Genomic DNA, 24,030 nt, shown 5'->3' on the forward strand with positions numbered 1-24,030 from the left:
TGGTTATTTGAATCTCACTCAATAGCCATATCCACTCTGTTAGGATTTTTTTCTGAAGAGTGCTGCTAAGGCTATATGAAATCAATAATTCTTTAGCAGACTTACCATCATCTAATGGTTCTCCTTGAAAATCTGTTTGAGCTTTGCTTCCTCACCAGGAGTGGTACTACCAATTTTGGTACTACCAAAGCACCCAAAATTTGAAATAAAAATCATGAGAAACTGTGCAAAGAGAAAATCAATATCTCCATTTATTATGTCTTCATTAAGATTTTATGTTTGTCTTATTTTGCAGTTATGCCATCATTTTACTAGAAATTGCCACAAGAAGTGACCCTGTGCCAGTAAGTAAAAATGAACTTTGACGTTTCCATGCTAATTCTGATTCTGCTTCCAAAGAACATACAAATCAAACACTGAATAACTTAATCTTTAATCTGTTCTCTGAGGCCACATTTTTTCTCTTGATTTTACCAATGCAAATTCATTTCCAATGGAACTTACAGTTAGGGCTTCCTCATGGACCTGCTGGTCTCCCATCCAGGATTTTGAAGAAGAGTGAATGAAGGAAATAATTAGGTTCAAAACTGTCTTTTTGTTAGCTCTGCAAGATCTAAGCGGGCGGAGTTATGCCTTAGCAGCTTCCTTTTGCTCTGGTTGTTCCTTCCCCTTCCCACTCAGCGCAGGTTCCTTCAGTGGGGTCTTGCAGTAGTAAGAACAGGCTAGAAGAGCATCTGAGCTGCTCTCTACAGGGAAGGTGTCATCTGCGCATGCATCCCATCATCTCATGATCAGTTCTTCGCACAAAAAACGCACCTTGAATGTGCAACCATGTTCTATCTGAAATAATTCTAACAACAAAAACTTGAAACTAACATCCTTCTGCTTCTAACAGTTTGTAATAACGGACCAAAGCAGGACTTGTGGTTTCCCAAAAGTCTCCAAATATCTTTCAATGTATTCATTCATTTCCGTAGCTGTTTACCTGGTATATAGACTAAGATTAAAGCCTTTAGGCTTAGAGGGCTTTCGGCTACAGCCACCCAGACTAGATTGAGCTGTATCCTTTTTTTTTTTTTCTGTACTCAGATATAGAAATGCTGATCTAGATAAGTTCTAAAAGAGAAGGAAAAAACGAAAGCTCCTATACCAGCAGTAATAGGCAAGAAATGTCACAAAAATAATGATCATACTAATATGTTTTCAACAGGATATATGAAAAACGCACCACATATTTTCATCTAGGATCGCTTGATCTGTCTATTGTTTTCTATTAACATGATAAATTTCTTTTCAGATCTATCTCTGTTCCTCTGCTCTTCTTTCAACACTTTTTAATCTCCTATTTCTCTAGAAAGATGATGTACTTTCAGCTGAATATTCTTGGTGCCTACCTTTGGCAGAATTAATTTCAGGAAAGTCTGAGAATTCTTGCCCATGTCCCACAGATTACATCATAGAGGTGAGTAAGATACAATATTGCTTACAACAAAATTTTACTGAAGAGAATTTAAGGCTGCAGACATGTGAAAGAAGTTTCAGAGCACTATTACCTAACAACCCAGAAACCAAGAATCACGTCTCAAACAAGGCACAGTGAAATAGCTTTAATATCCTTAATAAAAAAAACAGTCATTCTGATGAATGGAAAGTTTCAGTTTTTCTCCTAAGTTGTCAGTGCAAGATATAGTGTTTTTAATAACCAGTCATCAGTTTTTGTGCATTTTCATTTGACTATAAAGTGTTGCGTTCCATACACATTTAACATTAGTAATACATATTTAAGTTACTGACAACGGAATTTAAATGTTGAAGTACATGCCTTAGGCAAATCATGGGTTTTGTTTGATCCTAGTCCTGCAGAAGGTCGATGTGTACAGCAACTCAAACTCACTATTGAAGCAAACTGCCCCTCCTGCCATGTTCAGTTGTTCAGTTAAATTGCAAGAAGGATATGGTGTTTTTGTTTCAATTTAAGACTGTTTGACAACAACTGACTGTTGCTGGTTTTATACCAGCCTAAACATAGCAACCTTCCCTTCAGCAGCGCTGGATTTCAGTGCGAGGTTAACTGGTTTTGGAATGAAGTTATTAAACCCATGTTAATTTTGTGTACAGAGAAGTTCTCTGAAAACAGTATGTGACTCCAACGGTGTAACACTGTCTTAAAGCACGAGACGAGCTTCAGCGGTGTTTGGCAGAAGGAACGTGAGCATCTGTTTGATCTAACCCATGACTCTTGCCAGTAGCACTTTCATGAACTTGCACCTTGCATTCAGCATAAATCTGTGTAACTCTGGAGACCTCACCATAGCTGCCTCATTTTTCCTCAACTGCAGATAGGGCTTCACACGCACAGTTAGCACCAATAACAGCACTAATGGGAAATACTACCCGTACCTGCAAAGACAAGACACTGTTTGCTTTTATTTCCCTCTTTCCCTGTTGCAGTTAATCAGGAGCTGCCGAAAAAACAATCCAGCCCAAAGGCCCACATTTGAACAAATCAAGAAAACGTTGTACAAGATGAATCCTAATAAAGTTAGCCCTGTTGACATGATGATGACCCTGGTGAGTTTAGAATTTTAGTCCAACCCAAGTCAAACTGCCCAGCTGCATGGACTTCCATCTCTATCTCTCAGGTTTGATTTTGATGTTTACTGAGAAAACTAGCAATTGTTTGCTCACCTCTAATAAAGAAGCAGCACCTCAAGAGAAGCTGCAGTTATGCTTGAGACCCAGCTGCCTTCTCATCTCTGTTCATAACTTTCTGAACTTGTTTGGGGCTGAACATTTTTGCTTTTTTTCAGTCTTACGGTGTTAAGGTTTTTATGCACTCGATGGCCAGGCTGTGGTTTTATGGTGCTCGGGATATGGAGTCCCTGTGTGCTACAAATACAATGTTTACTGAGGCATTTTAAGCACCATCTCTTAAGCCCATTAACAGCGAGAAGAGACTCCTACCTCTCCAGTAGGAGAGCTACAAAAAAAGGATACAAGCATCATGGAATAGCATGAAAGTTTATGGAGTAGCATTGCAAGTTTTTGATAAAAGTCTGAGATAACTTTGGTCTCGGCAAAGCATCTTAATGCACTTCTTTGCAACTTGGGATCTGCTTGGGAGTGGACCCATAATGATTACACAGACTTGAAAACTCTGGGCCTGACTTCTGCCAGTGGGAGCAGCAATCTCAAATCTAAGATCATGAATTCACCTAAAGAGAAAAAATGATCTTTGACATTTTAAAAAAAACTTAGCTAGCTCAAACCTGGGCCTTTGCCCATCTGAATGTTTTCTGAGCGGAATCATTCAAAGGCTTAAAACTTGTCTATCTCAATAAATGTTTTGTACAATTCTTCGTGTTGTTTAGATGGAGAAGTACAGCAAACACCTGGAGATACTAGTTTCTGAGAGAACCCAGGATTTAATGTATGAAAAACAGAAGACTGATCGTCTGTTGTACAGTAAGTTATGTAGTAAAAATGCAGAATATTCTCCTAGATAATAATTTAAATTTAGCTGTCTAATGACGAACAGAAAAACTTTTTCATGGGTGATTATTTAATAGATAACTTTTAGCAGGCAATGAATTCGCATATTTGCTCCTTGCAAAATTGAAAAGACATTTAGGTACTTTTTATATTTTCCACCTAAAAATCAGTGCCGTAATCGCAGAGAGCTATGACTGTTGAACTCACAGTGCTCTGACTTATTCTGATCTTGTTTGGCAGTCCTTCTGTACAGTTACAAATGCTGGGGAACAATTTTTGGACTGAGGTAACTTCTTGATGGCAGTATGTCTTCTGGAATTCCAGAAAAAAAAGAGATGAAGGGGCAAATAGAACTCACAAAAGAGAAAAAGGAAACGACTGAGAAAATGTAAGATAGGAGAAAAAAAGAAGAGAGGATCAAGAAATACAAAGAAGAGATAATAAATAAAGTAACACAGGAGGAAAACACTAGATAATTGACAAAGGAGCCAGTAACGTTGCAAGACACACTATTTGAATTTAACCTTACTCTGACTCAGAATGTCTAGGTAATGGTTTATTTTAACTGAAAATATGAGTCATCTGAAAAATCTTGACTTGTTATCAGTGACATTGACTCTGAATTCTCACTTTACGGCAGAGCAGATTTTAATGCTAAAGTGTATTTTCACCTTCAAAATATTTTACATTTATGAATACTGCTTTTACACCTTTAAACAAATATATTATGATTATTGTGATCCTTTTCTCTATGTAAAATAGTAATAATGCTCTACCTTCTACAACAGGTATGTTGCCGAAGCAAGTAGCAGATGATCTCAGGCAGGGAAAACATGCACAAGCTCAAAGTTACTTAAGTACCACCATCTTTTTCAGGTAATTTAAAATGAGAGCTGGGAGTAGAACTGACTCTTACTGAAGAAATTTTTAAGGTCCTAGCTGAGGTGAATCTCCTATCTGCGTACAGAATTTCTATCTGAACTTCAATTGCTGGTATCAGGTAGAAACATTTAACTCGGCAAGTTTTTGAGTGTTTTAAAAAATTCTCATATTCTCAGTGCTTACATTAAAATTAATTAAATAAACAATGAGACTGTTGTGGAGCTCTAACACACAGCAATGCATCATTTTATGTGTGAGTTATACAGACACACACGTACGGTTCGTAAGATAGACCTCAGTAAACGTCCCAGGACGCGGCTGTGTGAAGGGAGCATGCCCGTCCTTACGGTTCACATGCCTTCACAGTCCTGGAATTGTAGCGTGGCAATGTGTACATGAAAAAACATATAAATTACAACTCTTCACTCCTCCTAAATGGATAGACACAAGGTCCTTTTTCATTTGTACACAGTCTAAAACTGAAGACTATTTAACCTGTAACAGGTTAAAGGCTAACTGTAAAAAATTGTGTACTGCTTTGATAAGCATGGTTCAGTCAGTCCTTTTAAATGGAAAGAGTCTTTTTTCAGTTTAAGTAAATATTTAAAGAGAAAACTGTTCTGCAAGATCCTCAGCCAAAGAAATACTAAAAAAATGAAGTTTGGGCTCAACAGTTCCATTGAGAAATTATTATCGTGCACCTAGAATTATCAGTCTGCTATGCTTAGTGGAAAAAAACTAAGACTTGAATATGTTCTTTTTGTTGTGTTGTCTTAACAGTGACATTGTTGGCTTCACTGAGCTGTTCAGCAGCAGCACACCTTACCAAGTGGTAGATCTCCTAAACAAGCTTTATACCACTTTTGATGAAATCATAGATAACTACGATGTCTGTAAGGTGGAGACAATAGGAGATGCTTGTAAGTTTCTTGAGCTGCGAACAGTAAGGTATTATGCATAGGTGTTTCATCAGGATAGAGATTGCTGACAAAGAAGAATATATGAAGGAAATTTGGAAAGTGAATTATCACTGGGAAGACGACACAACACAATTCGGAGAAGAGGGAAGTCCTAACAAAGACCTAGGAAACTTTTGATACTGTTTCCTGAATATCCTTCATCATCTCTACCATTGGTGAATATTGTGGGTGGGACAAATGGGTTGAGAGGGCAGCCCCTACTGTTTTATTTGGTTCCTATGACTTGCAAGGTCTGACTTCAAACCTTGGCTATTCTTGTCTAATCCCAGTTGGCAACTTCTATTTCACAAGGAGATAACTGAAAAAGTTACCTCCTTCATGCGATGATAGGTGCTGTTCCCTAAGCTATGCTGTCTATGTCTTTTTTGAGAAGATTGTAACAGCTTTATTTCCCCTCACGCTCTGTAGGGGCTTGGCTGCCTCTTCTTTTGTGATTTTTAGGAAAATACCATACTATTTGCCATCTGGGAAATATTCTGGGAATTGACCTCTATTAAAACTGAGTTCCACCCAAAACCTAGCAGAATCTAGCGGGATCTTTGGATGAGATGATAGAATGTAAATCCTTTAAATGTTACAGAAGAGAAAAAACACTCCTTTTTCCTTGGCATGGTAGAACATATGCTACCGCATAGGATTCCTGAGGAACTGTATCCTGGGGTTCCCAAAGAGACCTATCTCTTCTCCTGCGCATAACAGCCAATGCCAGTAGGCATAGGAAAAGGCCTAGTGGGATTCACTGTTTTTCTTTGTAATACCTACCTAAAGACAAAGGTATGGAAAAGCTACTTGGCCACTGTCTGTCCTGGAGGGAAGCAGAGGACATAGCCTTATGGAAAAGCAAGAAGGAAATCTAACATTTGTAAGAACTAAAGTATTAACTAACACATATTAAGTAGGTAGTAGGTATTAACTAGGTACTAGCTAACCCATACTAGCTAGGGTATTAACTAACACACGCTAACTATTGCTCTACACTTCTTTTGTTTCTGGTTCTTTGTGCTCAACAGGCACAACTGTGCCTCATGATGTGAAGGAACAGAACTAAAAAAAAAACCCCAAAACTTAGGCAGCATGCTAGAACAAAAGTATGGCTGATGCCAATGGCTAACACAGTTGCATTGTTGTGTTAAGATATGGTAGTGTCGGGGGTACCCAGAGAGAATGGGATCCTCCACGCCGGTGAGATCACAAGCATGGCTTTAGACCTTGTGGCTGTCTGCAAGACTTTCAAGATCCCACACAAGCCCAACACCCTCCTAAAGATAAGAGCGGGAATCCATTCAGGTATGTTGACAGGGCTACTGAAGAGCCTGCCTCCGGTCTAACTAGCGTTTCTGTAGTGGCATTTCCTCTCTGTTAAAAGTTAAGTGAATTTCCTGCCATAGGATGAAGCACTTCCTAGGAGTTAGACCAACAGAATACAATACTAGAAATGTGGAATATTGGAAGTACAACACAGAATACAATGCTGGAAACACGATGTGGCCCCGTCTTCCCCTTTGTGATGCCATGAGAAGGCAGTCATTGAAGAGAGGTAGTTCCTGGGATAAAAGTAGACCCCAACAGCCTGCTGATACAGGTGTTTCGGCAAACCAAGTCCCACCAATCACTTCGGTGAAGTGCAGGCCACACTTAACTTCACAGGATGTGAAGGAATGCCTTTGCCGACGCAAGTAGGGAAGGCCGTTCTGCCTCTGTTACTAGTCCTTTTCGCTGTTCTGTACTCAAAACCGTGAGCTGCTTCTTGAGTGATTCAGCCCTCTCTCTCAGATGCCCAGCTCCCTGAGCTGAGCTGAAGTCCGGTTGCAAGCCCTCTCCACTAAACAGCCAGATTTGGACACGTGCTGCGCAGCGCAGCATCTGCCAGTTGAGCGGCAAGAGATCCACGCGTCTACATTTTAAATAACCTGGGGGCTGACACAAAGGAATCAAAACTAATATTTGATGAACAGGTTCACTGGCTGCCTTCCGCAGGAGCAGGATGTTTCTTGTGTCTCCTTTTTCACAGGACTAGTGGGTGTTGTGTGAACAGTTGCTATTGGGGGCATTCTTACCTCCCCATCCCTCACAATATTTTTTGTGCTGTTGCTACATGGTATCCGCATGTGCTTTAACTCATGCTCTGTATCTCCACCCATCCTCCTTTCTCCTACCATCCTGTTTTGAGGCCTTTCTGGGATTCCCTCCATGGCTCCGAAAGCCAACTATAAACCAGAAATATAACCTGGTTAAGATAATACTGACATTCAATCTTTGTTTTGTTAATAAGTGAGATAAAGGGTAATGTAGGAAGCAGCTGGGAGGCTATATGGATAAGTACCTGAATTAAAAACACAGAATATCTTGCTTTCTTTCCTTTAACAGGGGCAGTTGTAGCAGGAGTTGTGGGGACCAAAATGCCACGGTACTGTTTGTTTGGAGACACTGTGAACACAGCTTCCAGGAGGGAATCCACCAGTGAAGGTAACAAGGAGCAAACTGCAGGTGCAGTTTTGACCATCCTTTAACGAGCTTTGAAAGAGCAATATGCAGTGTTTTGAGTCCTTACCTGTTTAAATGACTGTAAGTCCTTACGCTTGGAGGATGTTGATTCCTGGGTCCAATTTGCCTACTCATTATCTATCCACACACACATTTGTCAACCTAGGGTTCTCCTATTCTGTGAAGAAACGGGATCCTTTGTAAGCTTTGTAACAGCAACCCTTCCTTCCCCAGTTCTCAGAGGGGGATTTCCAAGGCTTTGAAGTTCTCTGCCGTAAAAAGACCAGGCAGCAAGCAGATTTTGGAAAAGAGAAAATGAAAGCTAAATAAGTATATTCACTGTTACTCTTCCTTCATGGCACCCAGCTGAATTTATAGCAAGCATATATTCACAGCTCCTATTTCTAACTTAGAGCTTCCTCTAATGAGAACCCAGAGGTGGGTTCCACAGTTCCTCCATGGGAGCCGTGTCTGCCTTTAGCAGGTATGGAAGGGTCAACCTGTCATCCAGGAAAGAGAGTTGATAGAAATCTCTGTAGAGCAAATCACGGTTATATCCTCACTTTCACTTCTCTGCAGCGGACAACAGAGCTCCGTGTTTAGTTACCATGCTTTGTCTTTAGTCAGCATGAGCATTTGAAGTTCAGCTTCTGAAATACTTAGTCTGAGCTACCAGAACTGAAAACAAAAAGTGGATGAGCAAGTAATCGAAAGCCAAACTGGCTTAATTACTTGTTTTTGTTTATCTATCTCATTCATGAAATAAGTCTGACTAGTTTCGTGGTTTAAATCAGAATGCTATCTAAATTAATTTAAGTTTGGCAAAACCCAAGGGATTTTTGGTGGTAATTTCATGACAAAAAGTAGTCTTGAACATGTCACCTTGGATGTCATCTATCACATTACACTAAAAACAAAGCAGGAGGGCAAGGGAGTGGTCCTACATGATGGCTTTTGAAGGAGATTCAAGCAGGTTCCATCCCTTCTCAGCATTATGAAGATTTTTTCCAAAACAAATGCTAGCTTGTGTAAAACGTGCAACTTTGTTTCTTACTGTCAGTCTCCCAGATGGCTCCTTCCCTCTTCCTCCTCTCCCTTGCAGGCCCCTTTGTGATCTCATTTGAAATGTGCAAAATCTGCTTCCATCATCCTTCACATTCATCTTCTGTTCTGTGTCTCTGCCTCTCTCACATGGCTTGGGATCGCTTTAAACTCAAGTACAAAGACAGACCTTCTTATCTTTTAAGCCAGGTTTTTTCTTTTCTGCCTCTTTCCTTGGCCACATACATCTGAGGATCTCAAACAGTGTTAACATGCTTTAACCCTTGGAAGATCACTGTGGAATAGGGCAATTAATACCATGACTAGCAACTTAAACAAAAATTTCTTTCAGCTGGAAGTTGAGCAGTAGTCATTTGTTCCAAAGTAGGATGAACAGTTAAAATAGCAAATAGATGCTAGAAAGAATGTTTCATAGATATGCATTTGGGTATGTTACAACATACATTTCCTGGTCTGTAGGGATTGTTTTGAGACTTTCAATAAAAAACATTTAAACAAAAAAGTTTTGTATTTTACAAAAATGTCATTTTCCGACAACAAAAAATTCAGTAGAAGACTCCCAGCCAGGTCTACTACCATCTTGGATCTTTTTCTAACAGGTAAATATAATGATTTATTCATTGTCACAAAAAATTCATGACAAAATGGGAGATTTCCAAACCTTGGCAAAATTTGGTTTTCTGGAAAAGCAGGAGTATCCAGGACTCCTGCTATCTGTCCTCCTCCTCTGTCTTCCTTCTCTCATTTGCAAAATGCAAGAGAACCAGGATTTACATGAAGACACATATGCAGCTAAGGGAAAATTGCATTGCTAAAAAAAAATAGAGGAACTATGATAATATTGTCCCTTCTCCCCTTTTTATTTACAGGTTTGGAAGCAGTGCAAGGATGGGAGTTTCTTTTTTTTTGCTCTTTGTGGAAAAGAGTATACTTGAAGAAAGCACTGGCACTTTACTGACCAGCAGCAGAACTATGTATGGATTTCTTCACTGCTAAGTGAAAGGGTTTCCTGTCAGAGGCTCCAGCCAGGCAGCTGGCTGTAAAGAGTAGAAAAATAATATCATATGCAGGATGTGAACAGTACTGTTTGTTGACAGCTGTGTATTTGTCCTGTCCTGAGACGCCCTCACAAAGAGGCCCAGGATATTGGCACTTGTGTGTGATCACTTCAGATATCAGGGGAATGCCAACAAAGATAAGAAGAAAAGCAAGTTCATTAGCAAGTCCTGGAGTCTCTGCAGCAGAGAGGTTGCTGAGTCTTTCTTAAATGGTTAAATGGACACAATTACATGACGATTTTCTCTCTTTCCAGCTCTTAAAATACAGTGCAGTTCAAGTGCATACCAGTTGTTGGAGCAGATCGGAGAGTATGTGCTAGTGTGCCGTGGGAATTTACAAGTCAAGGTGTGTATGCAACATTTATACTCAGCTTTTCAGAGAGGAGAGTGTGAAAGTACTCTGGAGTGCCTGAATTTTAACCCATTCAGTCCTCCACCTCTCAAAGGCCTTGAGTTAGACTAGTTTCTGCTCCTGAAGAGAGGAGGCTCAGTTTTTAAATCAGGACCAATTCCATGGTCTTGTTCAAAGATAACTATGATAATTCAGAGGATGAGGACTAACCCAAACCTGGAAGTACTGCTTGGCAAATCAGTCTGTCATAACTGCCTGAAGTCAGAAAAGTTCATTAAGAAACATCATAAATAATAATAGTTCTATAAGAGGAGTGACATCCTCTTGGACCAGCGTTGGTTGGGACTTTGAACAATTGAGCTTTAGTCCACAGTGCTGCACGCTGACTTTTAAAGGCAAGGTTTTGTGCCTCAGTTTCCCGATCTGTAAAATGACTAACAGGTGCATTGGCCTCCTTTTGTGGCACACCCTGAGATGTAATAACATTATTGCAGAAAAGTTTGGTAGCACTATAGCTCTATGACTCATTTTCTTCCCTAGGGAAAAGGAGACATGGTAACATACTGGCTTGAAGGGAAGAAAGCCTCTGCCACCCAGAAGGCAGTCCCCCGCCCTCCTGCGGCTCTTCAAGACCCTGACAGAGCTTCATTCAGTCTGATACCTGGTGTCCTTCCCAGGGATCCTCTCTAAAGCACTGTTTCGTAGCCACTTAGCAGCTTCAGCGTCCTCCCTGCTTTCAGTCTGTCAGACCACCTTGTGGATGTGCACTGTCATGAAACAGTTTCAGAAAGTAAGAAAATAGATAGCACGCCCCTTTGGCCTTGTGGATATAGTAGCCCAGACTGTTTTCTCCAGATCGCTGGTATCTCTCCCACCAGTGGCTGCAAAAACACAAAAAAGCAAAATTCATCTTGGGGAATGATACATAAGAACTCCAACATCACAAGGGACAAGGGCAGGGTTAGCTGCTGATTTGCTTTCCTGGATAAGCCTCTGCAAGCAGCCTCCATTACCTCCAAACCAGCTGGCAGGTCATTTCAGGACATGAGCTGCTCCCACTGGAAAGAGAAGAACAGGGTAGTGCTGTTACTTAGTGGTGAGACAGACCCTGTGGGCGTGATGATGTTCATAGTTTGAAAGGGAAAAAAAAGAAATGTGTATTGTGTTACAAAGGAAGGCCTGGTGAAAGAGAAGGAGGAATCAGCGCAACCACAACGGACACAAGTCCAAGACGAGAATTTGTGCTCCGACTTCATTTCACCTCCACCATCCGGAACACAGAATCGCTGCAGTCTATGCGTCGCAACTGGGAAGAAAGTCCGGGTTAGATCCATAGGTACAACGCATCATGATATTTGCCCTCTTCGTGTAGAGATCTGAAAATGGGAGAAAAATGAGAAACATTGCATGCTGTTGTTAAACAGAGGACAGAGCATTATTACAACCACTCTGGTGGCTGCACAGCAGTCTTCGACTGCTCCAGGTCCTCTCTGAAATACTGCTTTTAGCATTAGCTTATATTACAGATTTGCCTTTGCCTAGAGAAGTGGCTGTGGCATAGTATTGTTGGATAGCTGTCTGACTGTGAAATTAGGGAGCCCTCTGAGTCACTGTGTAATTTAGGACAGTTTATAAAAGGTCATTCCTGAGCAAGCACTTCCTGTAAAGAGACACCTGTCACTGCTAATGGAGTAATCTGTTGATGAGCGTGGTGCTGCAGCACTGCTGGTGTTGACTGCCCTTAAAGCCAAACCTTATGTCTGGTGGACCTTGTCTACAATTTTTAGGGTTTTATTTATGGCAACAAAGCACTTTTCAGGGGTAATCTACTTTTGAAGCTTAGCTAGTTCAGTTAAACTGATTAGCAAACAGTCTAGCAGAATTAGTTATACAAAATGGGGAAAGAAAGGCTACACAGAGTCACAGCAGCTCCACCATAATATGATCTGGACTGTGTAGTGGGGAAGGAGGTGAAAAGGAAGGACTGTATAGGATACAGCTCCGTTTACTGCTCCTTGCTCTGTTCCCTCACCCTCCAGTCTCTGCCCGCTCTGAGGTAAGAGTACAACAGCATACATGTAGACGCAATTTTTGCTGGTGCAAGTTTGTTCAGCTTAAACAAGCAGTTAACTAGTTGTCCACATTCCCACATAGTCAGCACCTTTTTTAATGCTGAATGTACGTTTTGGGATTGTAATAAGAGATTCACACTGCAGTTTAGCTTCTGTGGAAAATAAGCACAGTAATAAAGTTAGACTTTTCAGAGATGCCTAACAGAGGCAGAACTTAAATCCTTCCTAATTATAGATGACTTCTTTGAAATCAGCAAACAAAAAAAAAAAAAAAAAAGAAAGAAGAACGTTCTGGATGACATTCTATCTCAAAAGTCTATGGCAAAACTGCCATTTGAATGTGACCGGAACAGCCAGGCACATATACCTGACCTTATCACATTAAATCCCAACACAGAATCCATCTCAATTTTTAAGAAGTAAAATTTAAAATTTATTTCACATTTTCTCCAAAAATTCCTTTCTATATTTTTACATGTCGTATTAGTGCAAGGTATAGTATAGTTACCTTTTTGTAATCTTAGCAAAATAAACTTTTCAGTTATCCAGAGCCCAGTGATGACCTTTAAAACAACTATTTCCTTTACACAAATGTTATCTAGATGTTTTGAAAATCTCTTCTGTGTTATAATGTTGCAAAATGTGCAATATACTTTTCAACATTCTTTCAGTGAGTTTGTTTTTACCTTGTTTTTATTAGAAAAGGTCATATCATAGGGTCTTTTATCAAATACGAATGTGATAGCATATGCTCTGTTAGACATTCAATCTGTGACATTACTGCAATTTTAAGCCATCTACTATATTTTAGTGTTGCTTTTAGAATTAAAATCTTTAAAATGAGCGTCTTCTGAGTATAAATTCTTGTAAATATATATGGGTAATGATGAGCATTAGCAAGCTTGTTGGATGAGGGAGTAGTGAGGGCAAGTGGAGCCCTCACTACTGACATGTCCTTGGGTAGTATTCAAATACTCAAATACAATATTCAATACAACAGGGCAATCAGTAGAGACTGTACTTAATCCACTTAATCCACCAAAGGTGAATCTGGTGGCAGTGTAAAGCCTGTGGGATGCACCTTGCTTTTACCCCCTGGGGATGCTGGCCCATGTAGCCACCTGTAAATCTACATCCTTGCGTGGGCTGCACTTGTGACTAATATTACTGCAAACTCAGACCTTTCCTATTACAGCTCTCACTATCTCCGACTGCCCAGGAAATGTAGCGAGCGAGTTTGTTACGGCAGCCGATGAAGCTGCTGCCTGAAGTCTCGGCAGCTTTGGCAATGCAGAAAACTGACCCGTGATTGCAGTGGCTCAGGCTGAAGCCTGATAACCAGACCAGTGCTCCATCTGTGCAACACTTTAAATCCATGAAGATTCACAACCCAGAGGTGGACTTTGTGAGCTCGCCTAGCAGATGCCCTTTTCTAAAAGTGGACGCAATACGTTGCTGTATCTGCGGTATGTTATTCCTTTCGTAGGAGACTGTACAACACCTACTAGAAAAGGGGAAAGCAATTGTAATGATAGACCTGAAGAACTGAAGGAGAGCTCTACTTTATGGCTGCCTTCAGTTCTTCAGTCGCCTTCATTTCTTCAATCGGTGTCCTTTCACAGGCTACAGTCCCGGAAAACAATGCAGTGGATACTAATATTTCATTCATGAAGTGGTGATTTTAAAGAAAGATTGTGTGTTGTGACTATTGCAGTTCCAGCCACATACAGATGAGGATGCAGGCAGGTACATTAAATAAATTGCACAATAAAGCAACAACTAATTTATGAAAGTTTTTAATACGGTTGATAAACCTTCACAATACTGTTTGAGCCTGAGTGTAATGGAGTAGACTGAATAACCACAATATTTTAAAAAGTCCCAATGAGAAAAAAAAGAAATGATTCATGCTATTTCCAGGTGTAAAGCTTCCTGGATTGTATTCATACCTTAGTGGTGGGAAAAGATTTTCAGTTCTGCCACTGAAAAGTTATCCCTTATCCCCAGACTGCAAGGCAAACACACTTTATTTAGCCTGTTACTGATATGTGCATAGGGTCCCTAGTTTCTGCTTTTTTGTTTAGACATAACTATGAAGAAACAAATCAGAAATATGAATTTGTTTAAAGAAAAGTGAAATGAAGTCAGATGGTCTTCCCCAACAGTACATAGCAGGAATGTTGAGCCTGAGTGTGCAGTCATAGGATGCACGGTTTCTTGAAGATCCATATTTGATCTGAGACTGATACTAGGGTCCCTAGGATGTATATACATCCCTGTGATTATAACAGTTTAAAATAAGAATAACACACCAAGCGTTGGTACAGGATGAGATTTTGAGAGACCCTAGGCCCTTACACACTCTGTCACAGCCTCTGAGTACTACGTATGTGCAACACGTAGATCAGCCAGCCACCTGCTACACATCAAGTTCTTTCCGTAACTCTTGCATTCTGCCTCCAGGCAGAAAGAAACTCTGAATATGTTGCCTTTGTGGCCACACTATTTCACAATTTATCTAACAAAGAAATGAAGTACTGTCCATGAAATCTTTCTGGGCTTTTTTCCTTTCATGAATGGCTATAATACCTGTTTTTCTATTCTTACCTCATGAGCATGAGGTACACAGCCAGAAACTAAGGGTTTGGGAAATTGCTGAACACAAAGCGATCTGGAAAATCTGAGTTTGCTATCCGTTAATGGAGCCAAGATTTCACTGCGGTTATAGCAGCATAGTTCTGGGACGTTTAAATTCTGTGTATGCTGTTGGAAGGAGCGTGCACTAGAAGAGCCACAGCAAAGTTCTTCTTGTAAAGAGTCTCTTCTCCTAAAAGAAAAGAGGAACTTTAAAGCTTCAGGATTGCAACTGTAGGGCTGAGGTAGAAAATTTGGGTCTGGATCTGTGTTTTCCAAGAATACTGAAGTGGCTGTTTCTGCAAGACAGAGAGGTTATTGGAGCGGATTTCAAATGAATACACTGCTATATTTGTGCATTCTGTGACCTGCTCTTGAAAGCAGATGTCTAATGTATAAACTCCTATGTATGATATAGTGGTTTTAAGTCAAAAAGTTAAGCATTAATGTCTCTGAATGCATCCTGACAATCAGATAGTCAGATTTGATTCTTGCAACTCTTCTGAACAGAAAATAACACATGATTTAAAAACCAAAATGGCTGGACCTCCTTGACTTGTAAAGAGAATATGGGGTCTGGCATTCCTCCATTGAGAGGGCTGACAAAGTAAGGGTAGTCTTTCCCGATAAAAGTCTGTCTCCAAGCACTGCAAGGGAAGCCTGGCTTTGATCTCTGCATTGTCTCTAAATGCAAGACATTAAAAGGCCCACAGTACCGGCAAGTAACAAACAACTGCAGTTGTCCCAGCTGGGGGTTCATGCTCAGAAGGCTGCAGATTAGAGCACAGCTCAGCACCAGCTGCTTTGCAGCTTATGCCCCATGCTGTGTGTTAAGAACGTGTCAGGAAATAAACGCTTCAGGCTACTTATTAGGAGAAACCCCTACCTGCTTTAATACTATTGGCACTAGAAACTTAAACAGAAATCTTTCAGGACTAGGAAAAATCTCTCCTGTTAGAACTGTGCTTTCTAGCAATATGGCATTACTGGCAATGTGTTGAGATTTAAGTTTCTGAGTGCAGGCTGTGCTCTGTACATAAATAGATCAGTCCTTAAATGCTCATGAAAACCAGGCTGGAAGTGACTTTGAGGCCTGACAGTTACCCATCTCTAACCTATCTCTATAGCACCTTCACTGTGAAAGATAATACGCAGTGTTGCAAAATCCAAGGCTTTTGCTGCAAGAACTGCAGCAGTTTAGTTGGATGTCTTAACATAACAGCTTATATTGGATGGATGATACATGGTCAGATTACACAGTCCTGATAAAGGGTAGGACCTTGCTCTGTGACCAGTCTCGTAAGCATCTCGTAAGCAGAACTGCTGTGCATGAGGTCACAGTCAGCACCTGTTACTCTGATAACCACACTGTGACACAAATATCACAAAATAGTCCCTGGGACATGGACTGAGGATAGCTGGATGGGATGGGGAGGAAAATCTGCCCATGAAAGAGCATTGTATTTCTGCAAGGACACAGATCAAGAATACCCCTGAGGGACAAAAGCCCTGAGCACTCTCACCTCCCTCTCATTTTGCTCTAGTCAGAAAGGACCAGCTATGGTTCAGCACTTCAGGGGGACAAATCACACACTCTGGTTCTGGTTTCCTATCTGCTTTCTGAACAATGCAATCATCCCTGAATAGAGGTGAGAAAACTTATAATGGACTAGGCCTGACTAAAATTCCCAGTTTTAAGTTAAAGGCTTTTTAATGGTCAGCTTGTATGACTATAAAAATTCTATTCATGACAACAACAAAAATTTAACCAAAACAACACGAAATTGTCCTGAATACATTTCATGTGTGTCACTTTTACGTGGTTTCTTAAAAGAAGCAGAACCCCACTGTAGCACTATGACAAACGCTACTCTAAAAATAAATGTATCTTAGAAAGCTTCTCCAAATGGCCGTTATCACTGCCTTTCTTCAAATGCTAATATATGCCCTGTCACCCATACTGTATGACCAAGCACTAGGACCAGGCTTTAGCCCCAGAAACAGACCTCTAATACAACTGCAAGCATTATTTGGAGGATAACACTGGGAGAGAAGTGGAATTTTAATCCACAGATGTTATAATGGTAGTAATGGCAGAAAAACAGTCTCACCCCCAGGTCATGTTTTGGAATCAGACCCAAAGCTGTGGTATTCTGAGGTCAAATTCAAACCCAGAACAAGCAGAAGTTGCTGTATGAAAAGCAGCATAATTATTCCTATTTGTTCCAGGATCAGCTCTGGTCCTACAAGTTCTCGCAACTGTCAGAAGAGACCGCGTGAGCTGAATGAAAATACAGCCTCAATAGTTCTCTGGTCAGAGCAGGGTATCTACATAAAAAGCTTGAGGCACTGCTGCTGTCATGCTGTCTTTGTTTGATCAAGTAAGCAGTGGATTTTCACTGGCAAAACTATAGTGTATGAAAAAAGTTCACTCTGTTAAAAAAAGAAGGTTCATTTTTAAATGGCCAAATGTACCCATTTCCATTTCATTTTCTGCTTAACTACAGGAAAAGAAAGGAAAATTCTTAGGGAAAGAGATTTCAAAGACAATACAACAACATTTTTTTAACTTCAGAATCCCATATGTTTAGTAGAAAATCTTAGTGGATATGGTAGATTAGCCTAGAAATATTGTCTAAACTTCTTGTATTTTTAGCACAAAATCTCATCTCAGTGAAATTAGCAGAGTAAGGATGCTGCCAGTAAATACCATGTTTTTAACATCCACTTTTTGTGTCTCTCTCTATACTCTGGGTAATTTTCACTCCCACTGAACTCTGCTTTAATACAAACATTCGATAGTTTTAAACAGTAAGAATGGAATATAGCATATGACTGAGAACTGTTTGGCTGTGCCTCATGTTATATATTTATCATTTTATTTGTCACTGCAGTTTACTGTCTTGCCCTGTAAAAACCCATATAACTTTTGACAGAGAACATCTAATCCTAGAAAAAAATGAAAAAACTTGACCTCTTCCTATATATATTTACCAACCTGTACAAAACTAGTTTCCCAGGGGACTACCCTTGTCTATCTTAGGCAAGGCAAAGGATTGCTCAAAACCCTGGCTAACGAAGTGTTCGGACTACCTAGTAGTCCGTTTTTACCGGCAAGCCTCATCTTCAGTGATGCTGAGTACCCACTGTAACAGGCTGAGACCCTCACCTGCTTCCCCTGGGAACTGAAAGCAATTAAAGACCTTGTTCTACATCAGGTACAGCAACACTGTTTTAGCCATTGACTTCAGAGGTCATGAAATAAGACTCCCTAGTGTCACCAAAGAGCTGCTCAGTACACTGTAGAATAAGGCCTTGTAGTGACTAAGCTTGCAGGAGATGATCTGTGTGACAACCACAGCACAATTCTATGTGGGAATGGGACTTGAAGGAGTTTCCTCTATATGGTCCATTTCTATGAAATTCCCTTGCTCAGTGGATGAAATGTGGGCCCCACAGAGTACGCAGGTTTGTTTTTTCCCACATTACTTTTGCTGCACAACAGAGCAGCAAACCTGCCTGTAGCCATCTGTTAAGAGGCTTTACTTGAATCCGACTAGCTTGTATTTGTTTTATTTATCCCAATGGCATCCTGATGCCCCACGAAAGCCTGGCTACAGCGTATAAATAGCATCTCATTGGGTGTGACAGAGTGAAACCAAACTGTCCTACGTGAAAAATTGTTTCATCCTTTCAGCAATTTCTTTAGAGATTGGTTGTCTGTAATAATTTGATGCAAGTTTCCAAACAAGTGAGCCCCCTGAGTGCATGAAGTTTTCCTTCACTTTCCAAGCATTTCCAAAGGCAACAAAGAATAGTTCATTACAGCGGAAAAGTCCACATTACTTTTTACACAACGTTTCAGGTTACTGCAAGAGAAAGGCAGATCTTCTTTTTTCCTACTCAGATAATTCAATATATTTGTCTAGTGCAAATTATGGTTGATTAAAAATAGCGGAAGTGAGAACAGTTACTAAGACTTCCACCACAGAGGAGCTTTTCAGACTTTGACAGTTCAGTTACTGAAACTGGAGGACTTTCTGAGACTCTGGCAAATTACTCCATGCTTTAGTAACTATTATCCTAAGAGTTTAACCCTTAGAGTAGCCATTTCGATTACACTTTATATTATACAGCATCTCCAGTCTTGTCTACATAGTAGCTGCCAGATACAGTTTTATATACTGCATGTAACATGTAATTTATTGTTGGATAAAGCAGGTGGGATTTGTGTTTCTGTGCATGAACCCCAGGCTCAGGCTTTGAACGGTTAATTCTCATTACTTACTTTACGTTTCTATTACTCTATATACTTACTTCATGTTTCTCTTACTATATACCCACGAGCAGTGAACTAAAATGCCTGTCAGCCAGGTCTTCTGTTCTCTCCACCTGGTAGAGCATGGCTTTGAGACCACTGAGAAAAGGACTGTAACCATTCATAAGACACAGAGAAACACTAGGTATTTTTAAAAAGACACATGAGGATGACATTTCCAGAAAAGTCAGATCCAGCTCTGAATACAACCCATAGGAGTCTTTTTTCTAAGTGACAGTAGAGGTACTGGAATATATTTTTAAGATCCAGAGTCCACTGACATCTGCTCCTAGTCTTTGCAAGAACTGTGTCATGATCGTGTTGCAATCCCCTTGTCAAGTGTGCCTATAAAATACAAAAATGTTAGAAACGCTCCAGTGAATTCAGCACTAGTGGGGAATGAAGCTACAGCCTGTACCTTTCATGCTATTGACGATGGATTAGCCTTTGAAAACTCTCCTGAGCCTATTCAGCTCCTAGGAGATGTCAGGAGAAGAGCCCACAGAGTCAGTACATGGATTACCTAAAACAGAGGAAAGTAAAATCCTATCAGGAAGAAATGTGGAGACAAATCACCTTGTCACTCCCAAACATCAGCCAGCTGATGGAGTGCATGCTGGCATCTCTCAATCCCTCCCAAAACAAAGTGACACTTTTCTTAAGACCCACTCACCCACAGAGAACCACATTCTTTTCTACTTTTGACTCAGCTCTTGATCTTAGCCGACAGCCAGTGCTGCCCCTCCCGTCAATGTATTTAAGGGCTTGGACAAAATATGCAGCATTAAAGCAAAAGCAATGGAAAGGGAGAAAATAAAATCACAAAATGGATTTTTTTTTTTCTAAAATGAAGAATTGAATTCTTTAACCTTTAAACATGCTTGTTTACTTACAGAAAGAGTATTTCAGGCACAAAAGGTTTGAGCATCAGTCACATACCAGGTTAAATTGTAATAGTATCAAGATTGTCCCATGCAGTGCAGTCAGCTATATTTTCCCCTATCAATAGCTGGGAGTTGTAGTTTTTGTATAAATACATACATACATAGAAAATATGCATCATTCACACTATGGTCTCGTGGTCTGAGCTGACTCCAGTAGGGTTTATGTAACAACAGTATCTGTCATAAGCGCTGTTCTCCTTGTATGAGCAGACAATGATGCTGTCTTTAGGAGCAACAAAAATGTTATCTTCAATGTCCGGGCAGGCAGCGCTGTTCCTGGTGGGAGAAGAGCATGTCTTCTCCAAGGCACTGTACGTGGATCCATCTCCCACGAACACATTCCCTGGCATCTCCGGGTAACAGGTCTCCAGGTATCTCAATATCTTCTCCTGTTCCCCCTTTCTAATCAGACTCTTGCACTCGCCTGTCGTGGTGGTGGTGGTGGTGGTGGTGCAGATGGACACGGAGTCGTCACCCCGCAGCACCTTCTTGTCCTTCAGGTATGTCTTCTTGGCCAGCTCGTCGCAGCTCCCCTTGCCAGACTCCAGGTCCGAGGGGGTTCTCAGCAGCTCCATGACATCCCGGTCCTTGGCTTGCTTGCAGCACGGACACTTATTCTTGGGCCATTTCGTACAACCGTCGGTTTTTCTGGTGAGGGCGATGGCAGCTATGCCCGGTAGGCAGATGGCTGGCCCGATGGCCAGGAGGGGGATGTCCCCCAGGGTCTCTCCCTTGATCCCGGACACGGTGAACATGAAGCCGAACACCAGGAACACGCTGACCAGAGCCACCACCAGCCCCGTCCGGGGGTTGATGTCATCAGGTCTCATGGTCCGCACCATCCTGCCGGTGTGTAAGGGACCCCCTCTTCGCCACGTCCTCCGAAGCAGCCCCGGGGAAGGGGTGCAGCTCCTCCGCTAACGGCCCAAGTTTCCCGGACAATAAAAAGAGCGGGGAAGCGCAGGAGAGGAGGGCGTCCTGCGCAGAGGCGACGCCGGCCCTGCCCCGACGGCGGCGGCGGGGGCGGCGCGGGGCAGCCCCGCCGCGCTCTCCCACGCGTGGCGGCGGGGCACGCGCGTGCCGCGGTCTGCACGCGTGTGCGCGTGTGCGCGTGTGTGTGTGTCCGAGTGTGTGTGTGTGTGTGTCCGTGTGTGCGTGTGCGTGCCCCCGTGGGCACGGGCGGGCTGAGAGCAAAGAGGCGAGGCGGGGCGGGGGGCGGGCAGCCGTGCGGGGCACCTGGCCCTTCCTCCTCCTCCTCCTCCTCCTCCTCCTCCTCGTCGCCCCCGCTGCGGGCCGGCGCCGGCCCCAGCTCGCCGGAGCCGCGGTGAGTAGATGCGCCGCCCGCGGAAGGCGGGGGGACCGCGGTGGGGGAGTGAGCCTAAAACTCGTATTGTTTCTCCCTTTCCGTAGTTGTAGGCACGGTCCCTGGAGAGCAGTGCTTTAGGCGCTGTTTTTGTTTGCAGCCTAATTTTCTCCCGAGACTCTCCGGGGATTATACCTCTGCTGGGCACCGAGAATGAAAGTGATTGTTGGGATGCGTTTTTGCAGGTTTCCCTTGGTGCCTGCCGCCTGCCATCAATCGACCCCAATAGTTAAATGACGTTAAACCATTTTAAATGTTAAATGTGATGTGACATCACACCAAAGTGATGTTCAATCTGTATTTTGATTTACCTGGGCAGTGGTAATTCCAGGTAAACATCATCATCACAATGAATATGGGAGAGGATCTGAAATGCATGGGAATGTGGAAAGGAGGGAGGAGCCTTACAAGCAGCATAATGTTCGGGCAGGTTTACCTTTACCTGCTTTACGTGGTCATTGCCATAAAGGAGTCAGTGCTTTCACCTGGAGCAAAGTTACTGGGAGATAAATAAGAGTGAGACCAGAAAGCGTCCAAGAGAATAAGGAGAATAAAATAAACATGGACATTTCTGAACTAAATTCTGGAACCATGTTTTCTATGAGCCATCCCATTAAAAGCATTCCTTTTCCTCAACACATTGTTGATGCTAGAAATACTGAAAGCTTATAGAAGGCATACAGGAATCAAACAAAATTCAACTTCCTGACATAAAATATCTGTTTTTTATTCATGCTCCCTACATTACAAACCGAAAAAGCACCTCTATATTGCAGATTTCCAATTTGTCTGTACGCAGAGCAAGCCCAAGTATATCCCCTCTTTTTAAAGGGCTACATGGCACAGCTTTTGCGTGTCTTTCTTCATAAACTGAGTGATAGCCTTTGAAATCATAATTTGAAGGAAGCAGAACTGAGGGAACATGAAGTAGACACGCTCCTGGAGAAAAGTGTTTACATTGGTGATAATGGCTTGTTCCAATGGTTTGGACCAGACCGTTATCATTGTCTGTACTCAACCTCCAAAACGCTATCCAGTATCTGCTTTGAGCCTCTAGCTTGTGGCTGAGCTGGGCTGAACCAGTATAAATTGGGCTTTTTTAGGAGTGCCCTCAGTCTTGACCGAAAGACTTCAGATTAAAATCTTCTAGTTAGATTTCAGCACAAGCTAACTTCTAATTTTGTCACTGTGCAGAATTTGGCAGGGTAAGCAACAACTATGCCTTCTCGGGTGGTATTTTCTAAAGTAACAATTGTTTCCATTTCCTATTTTTTAGATAATTTGGCTTTTATGGCTTCTGTGTCCTCATATTAGAATGAATAATGCCCTTTTTTTAAACCTACACTAAATTCCAGATAAAGGGAAATGATTAAGTTTCAGCCAATCTGTCCCACTGAGCTAAAGCTGTGAAGGCTGGGCAGAGTTTTGTTGATAATATAACTTTGATAATAATGTTGATAACAGAGTTAAACACAACTCCAATAATAATATTGATAACAGAGTTATGTTGTTGTGATCTGTGGCACAGAGTCTAGTTGGAGGCCTGCAGCTAGCGGTGTCTCCTGGAGGGTCAGTCCTGGGTCCCATATTGTACAGTGTATTCTTCAGTGACTAGGATGAAGGGATAGAGTGCCTCCTCAGCAAGTTTGCTGCTGATACGAAACTGGGAGGAGTGGCTGATACACCGGAGAGCTGTGCCGCCCTTCAGAGGGACCTGGACAGGCTAGAGAGATGGGCTGAAGGGAATCTCATGGAGTTCAAGAGAGGCAAGTGCAGGGTCCTTCCCCTGGGGAGGAATAACCCCATGCACCAGGACAGGCTGGGGGCTGACCTGCTGGCAAGCAGCTCTGCGGAGAAGGACCTGGGAGTCCTGCTGGACAACAAGTTGACCCTGAGCCAGCAGTGTGCCCTTGTGGCCAAGAAGGCCAATGGTCTCCTGGGCTGCATTAGGCAGAGCGTTGCCAGCAGGTGGGGGGAGGTGATCCTCCCCCCTCTACTCAGCCCTGCTGAGGCCGCACCTGGAGTCCTGTGTCCAGTGCGGGGCTCCCCAGTACAAGAGAGACATGGAGCTACTGGAGCGAGTCCAGCAGAGGGTCACTAAGATGATGAAGGGACTGGAGCATCCCTGTTATGAGGAAAGGCTGAGAGAGCTGGGACTCTTCAGCCTGGAGAAGAGAAGGCTGAGGGGGATCTCATCAATGTGGATAAGTATGTGAAGGGAGGGCGTCAAGAGGATGGGGCAAGGCTCTCCTCAGTGGTTCCCAGCGATAGGACGAGAGGCAAGGGGTCACTTTCCTGTGAGGGTGACTGAGCACTGGAGCAGGTTGCCCAGAGAGGTTGTGAAGTCTTGTTCCGTGGAGATCTTCAAAAGCTGACTAGACACAATCCT

General features: G+C 42.1%; 2 protein-coding genes across 2 annotated transcripts in view; one reads left to right on the forward strand and one right to left on the reverse strand.

Moving 5' to 3' along the window:
• The window catches only part of LOC104145312 (atrial natriuretic peptide receptor 2), a 36,908-nt gene extending 23,756 nt beyond the window's left edge, over positions 1-13,152 (forward strand). Inside the window, exons 14-23 of the mRNA XM_009676781.2 lie at positions 296-344; positions 1,355-1,462; positions 2,452-2,571; positions 3,372-3,465; positions 4,281-4,368; positions 5,155-5,294; positions 6,489-6,641; positions 7,722-7,820; positions 10,213-10,304; positions 10,851-13,152. Coding sequence (XP_009675076.2) covers positions 296-344; positions 1,355-1,462; positions 2,452-2,571; positions 3,372-3,465; positions 4,281-4,368; positions 5,155-5,294; positions 6,489-6,641; positions 7,722-7,820; positions 10,213-10,304; positions 10,851-11,000 — 1,093 coding nt within the window. The 3' untranslated portion in view covers positions 11,001-13,152. The remainder of the gene's footprint in view (positions 1-295; positions 345-1,354; positions 1,463-2,451; positions 2,572-3,371; positions 3,466-4,280; positions 4,369-5,154; positions 5,295-6,488; positions 6,642-7,721; positions 7,821-10,212; positions 10,305-10,850) is intronic.
• Positions 13,153-19,765: 6,613 nt separating this feature from the next.
• TMEM215 (transmembrane protein 215) lies at positions 19,766-21,120 on the reverse strand. The gene is made up of 2 exons (XM_009676780.2): positions 20,228-21,120; positions 19,766-19,857 (listed from the first exon to the last, which is right to left on the reverse strand). Exon 1 carries the CDS (start codon positions 21,118-21,120, stop codon positions 20,398-20,400), a length of 723 nt encoding a protein of 240 aa, XP_009675075.2. The 3' UTR covers positions 19,766-19,857; positions 20,228-20,397.
• Between the last annotated feature and the right edge of the window lie 2,910 nt (positions 21,121-24,030).

The sequence above is a fragment of the Struthio camelus genome, chromosome Z, assembly GCF_040807025.1.
Source record: "Struthio camelus isolate bStrCam1 chromosome Z, bStrCam1.hap1, whole genome shotgun sequence".
Taxonomy (NCBI): Eukaryota; Metazoa; Chordata; class Aves; order Struthioniformes; family Struthionidae; genus Struthio; species Struthio camelus.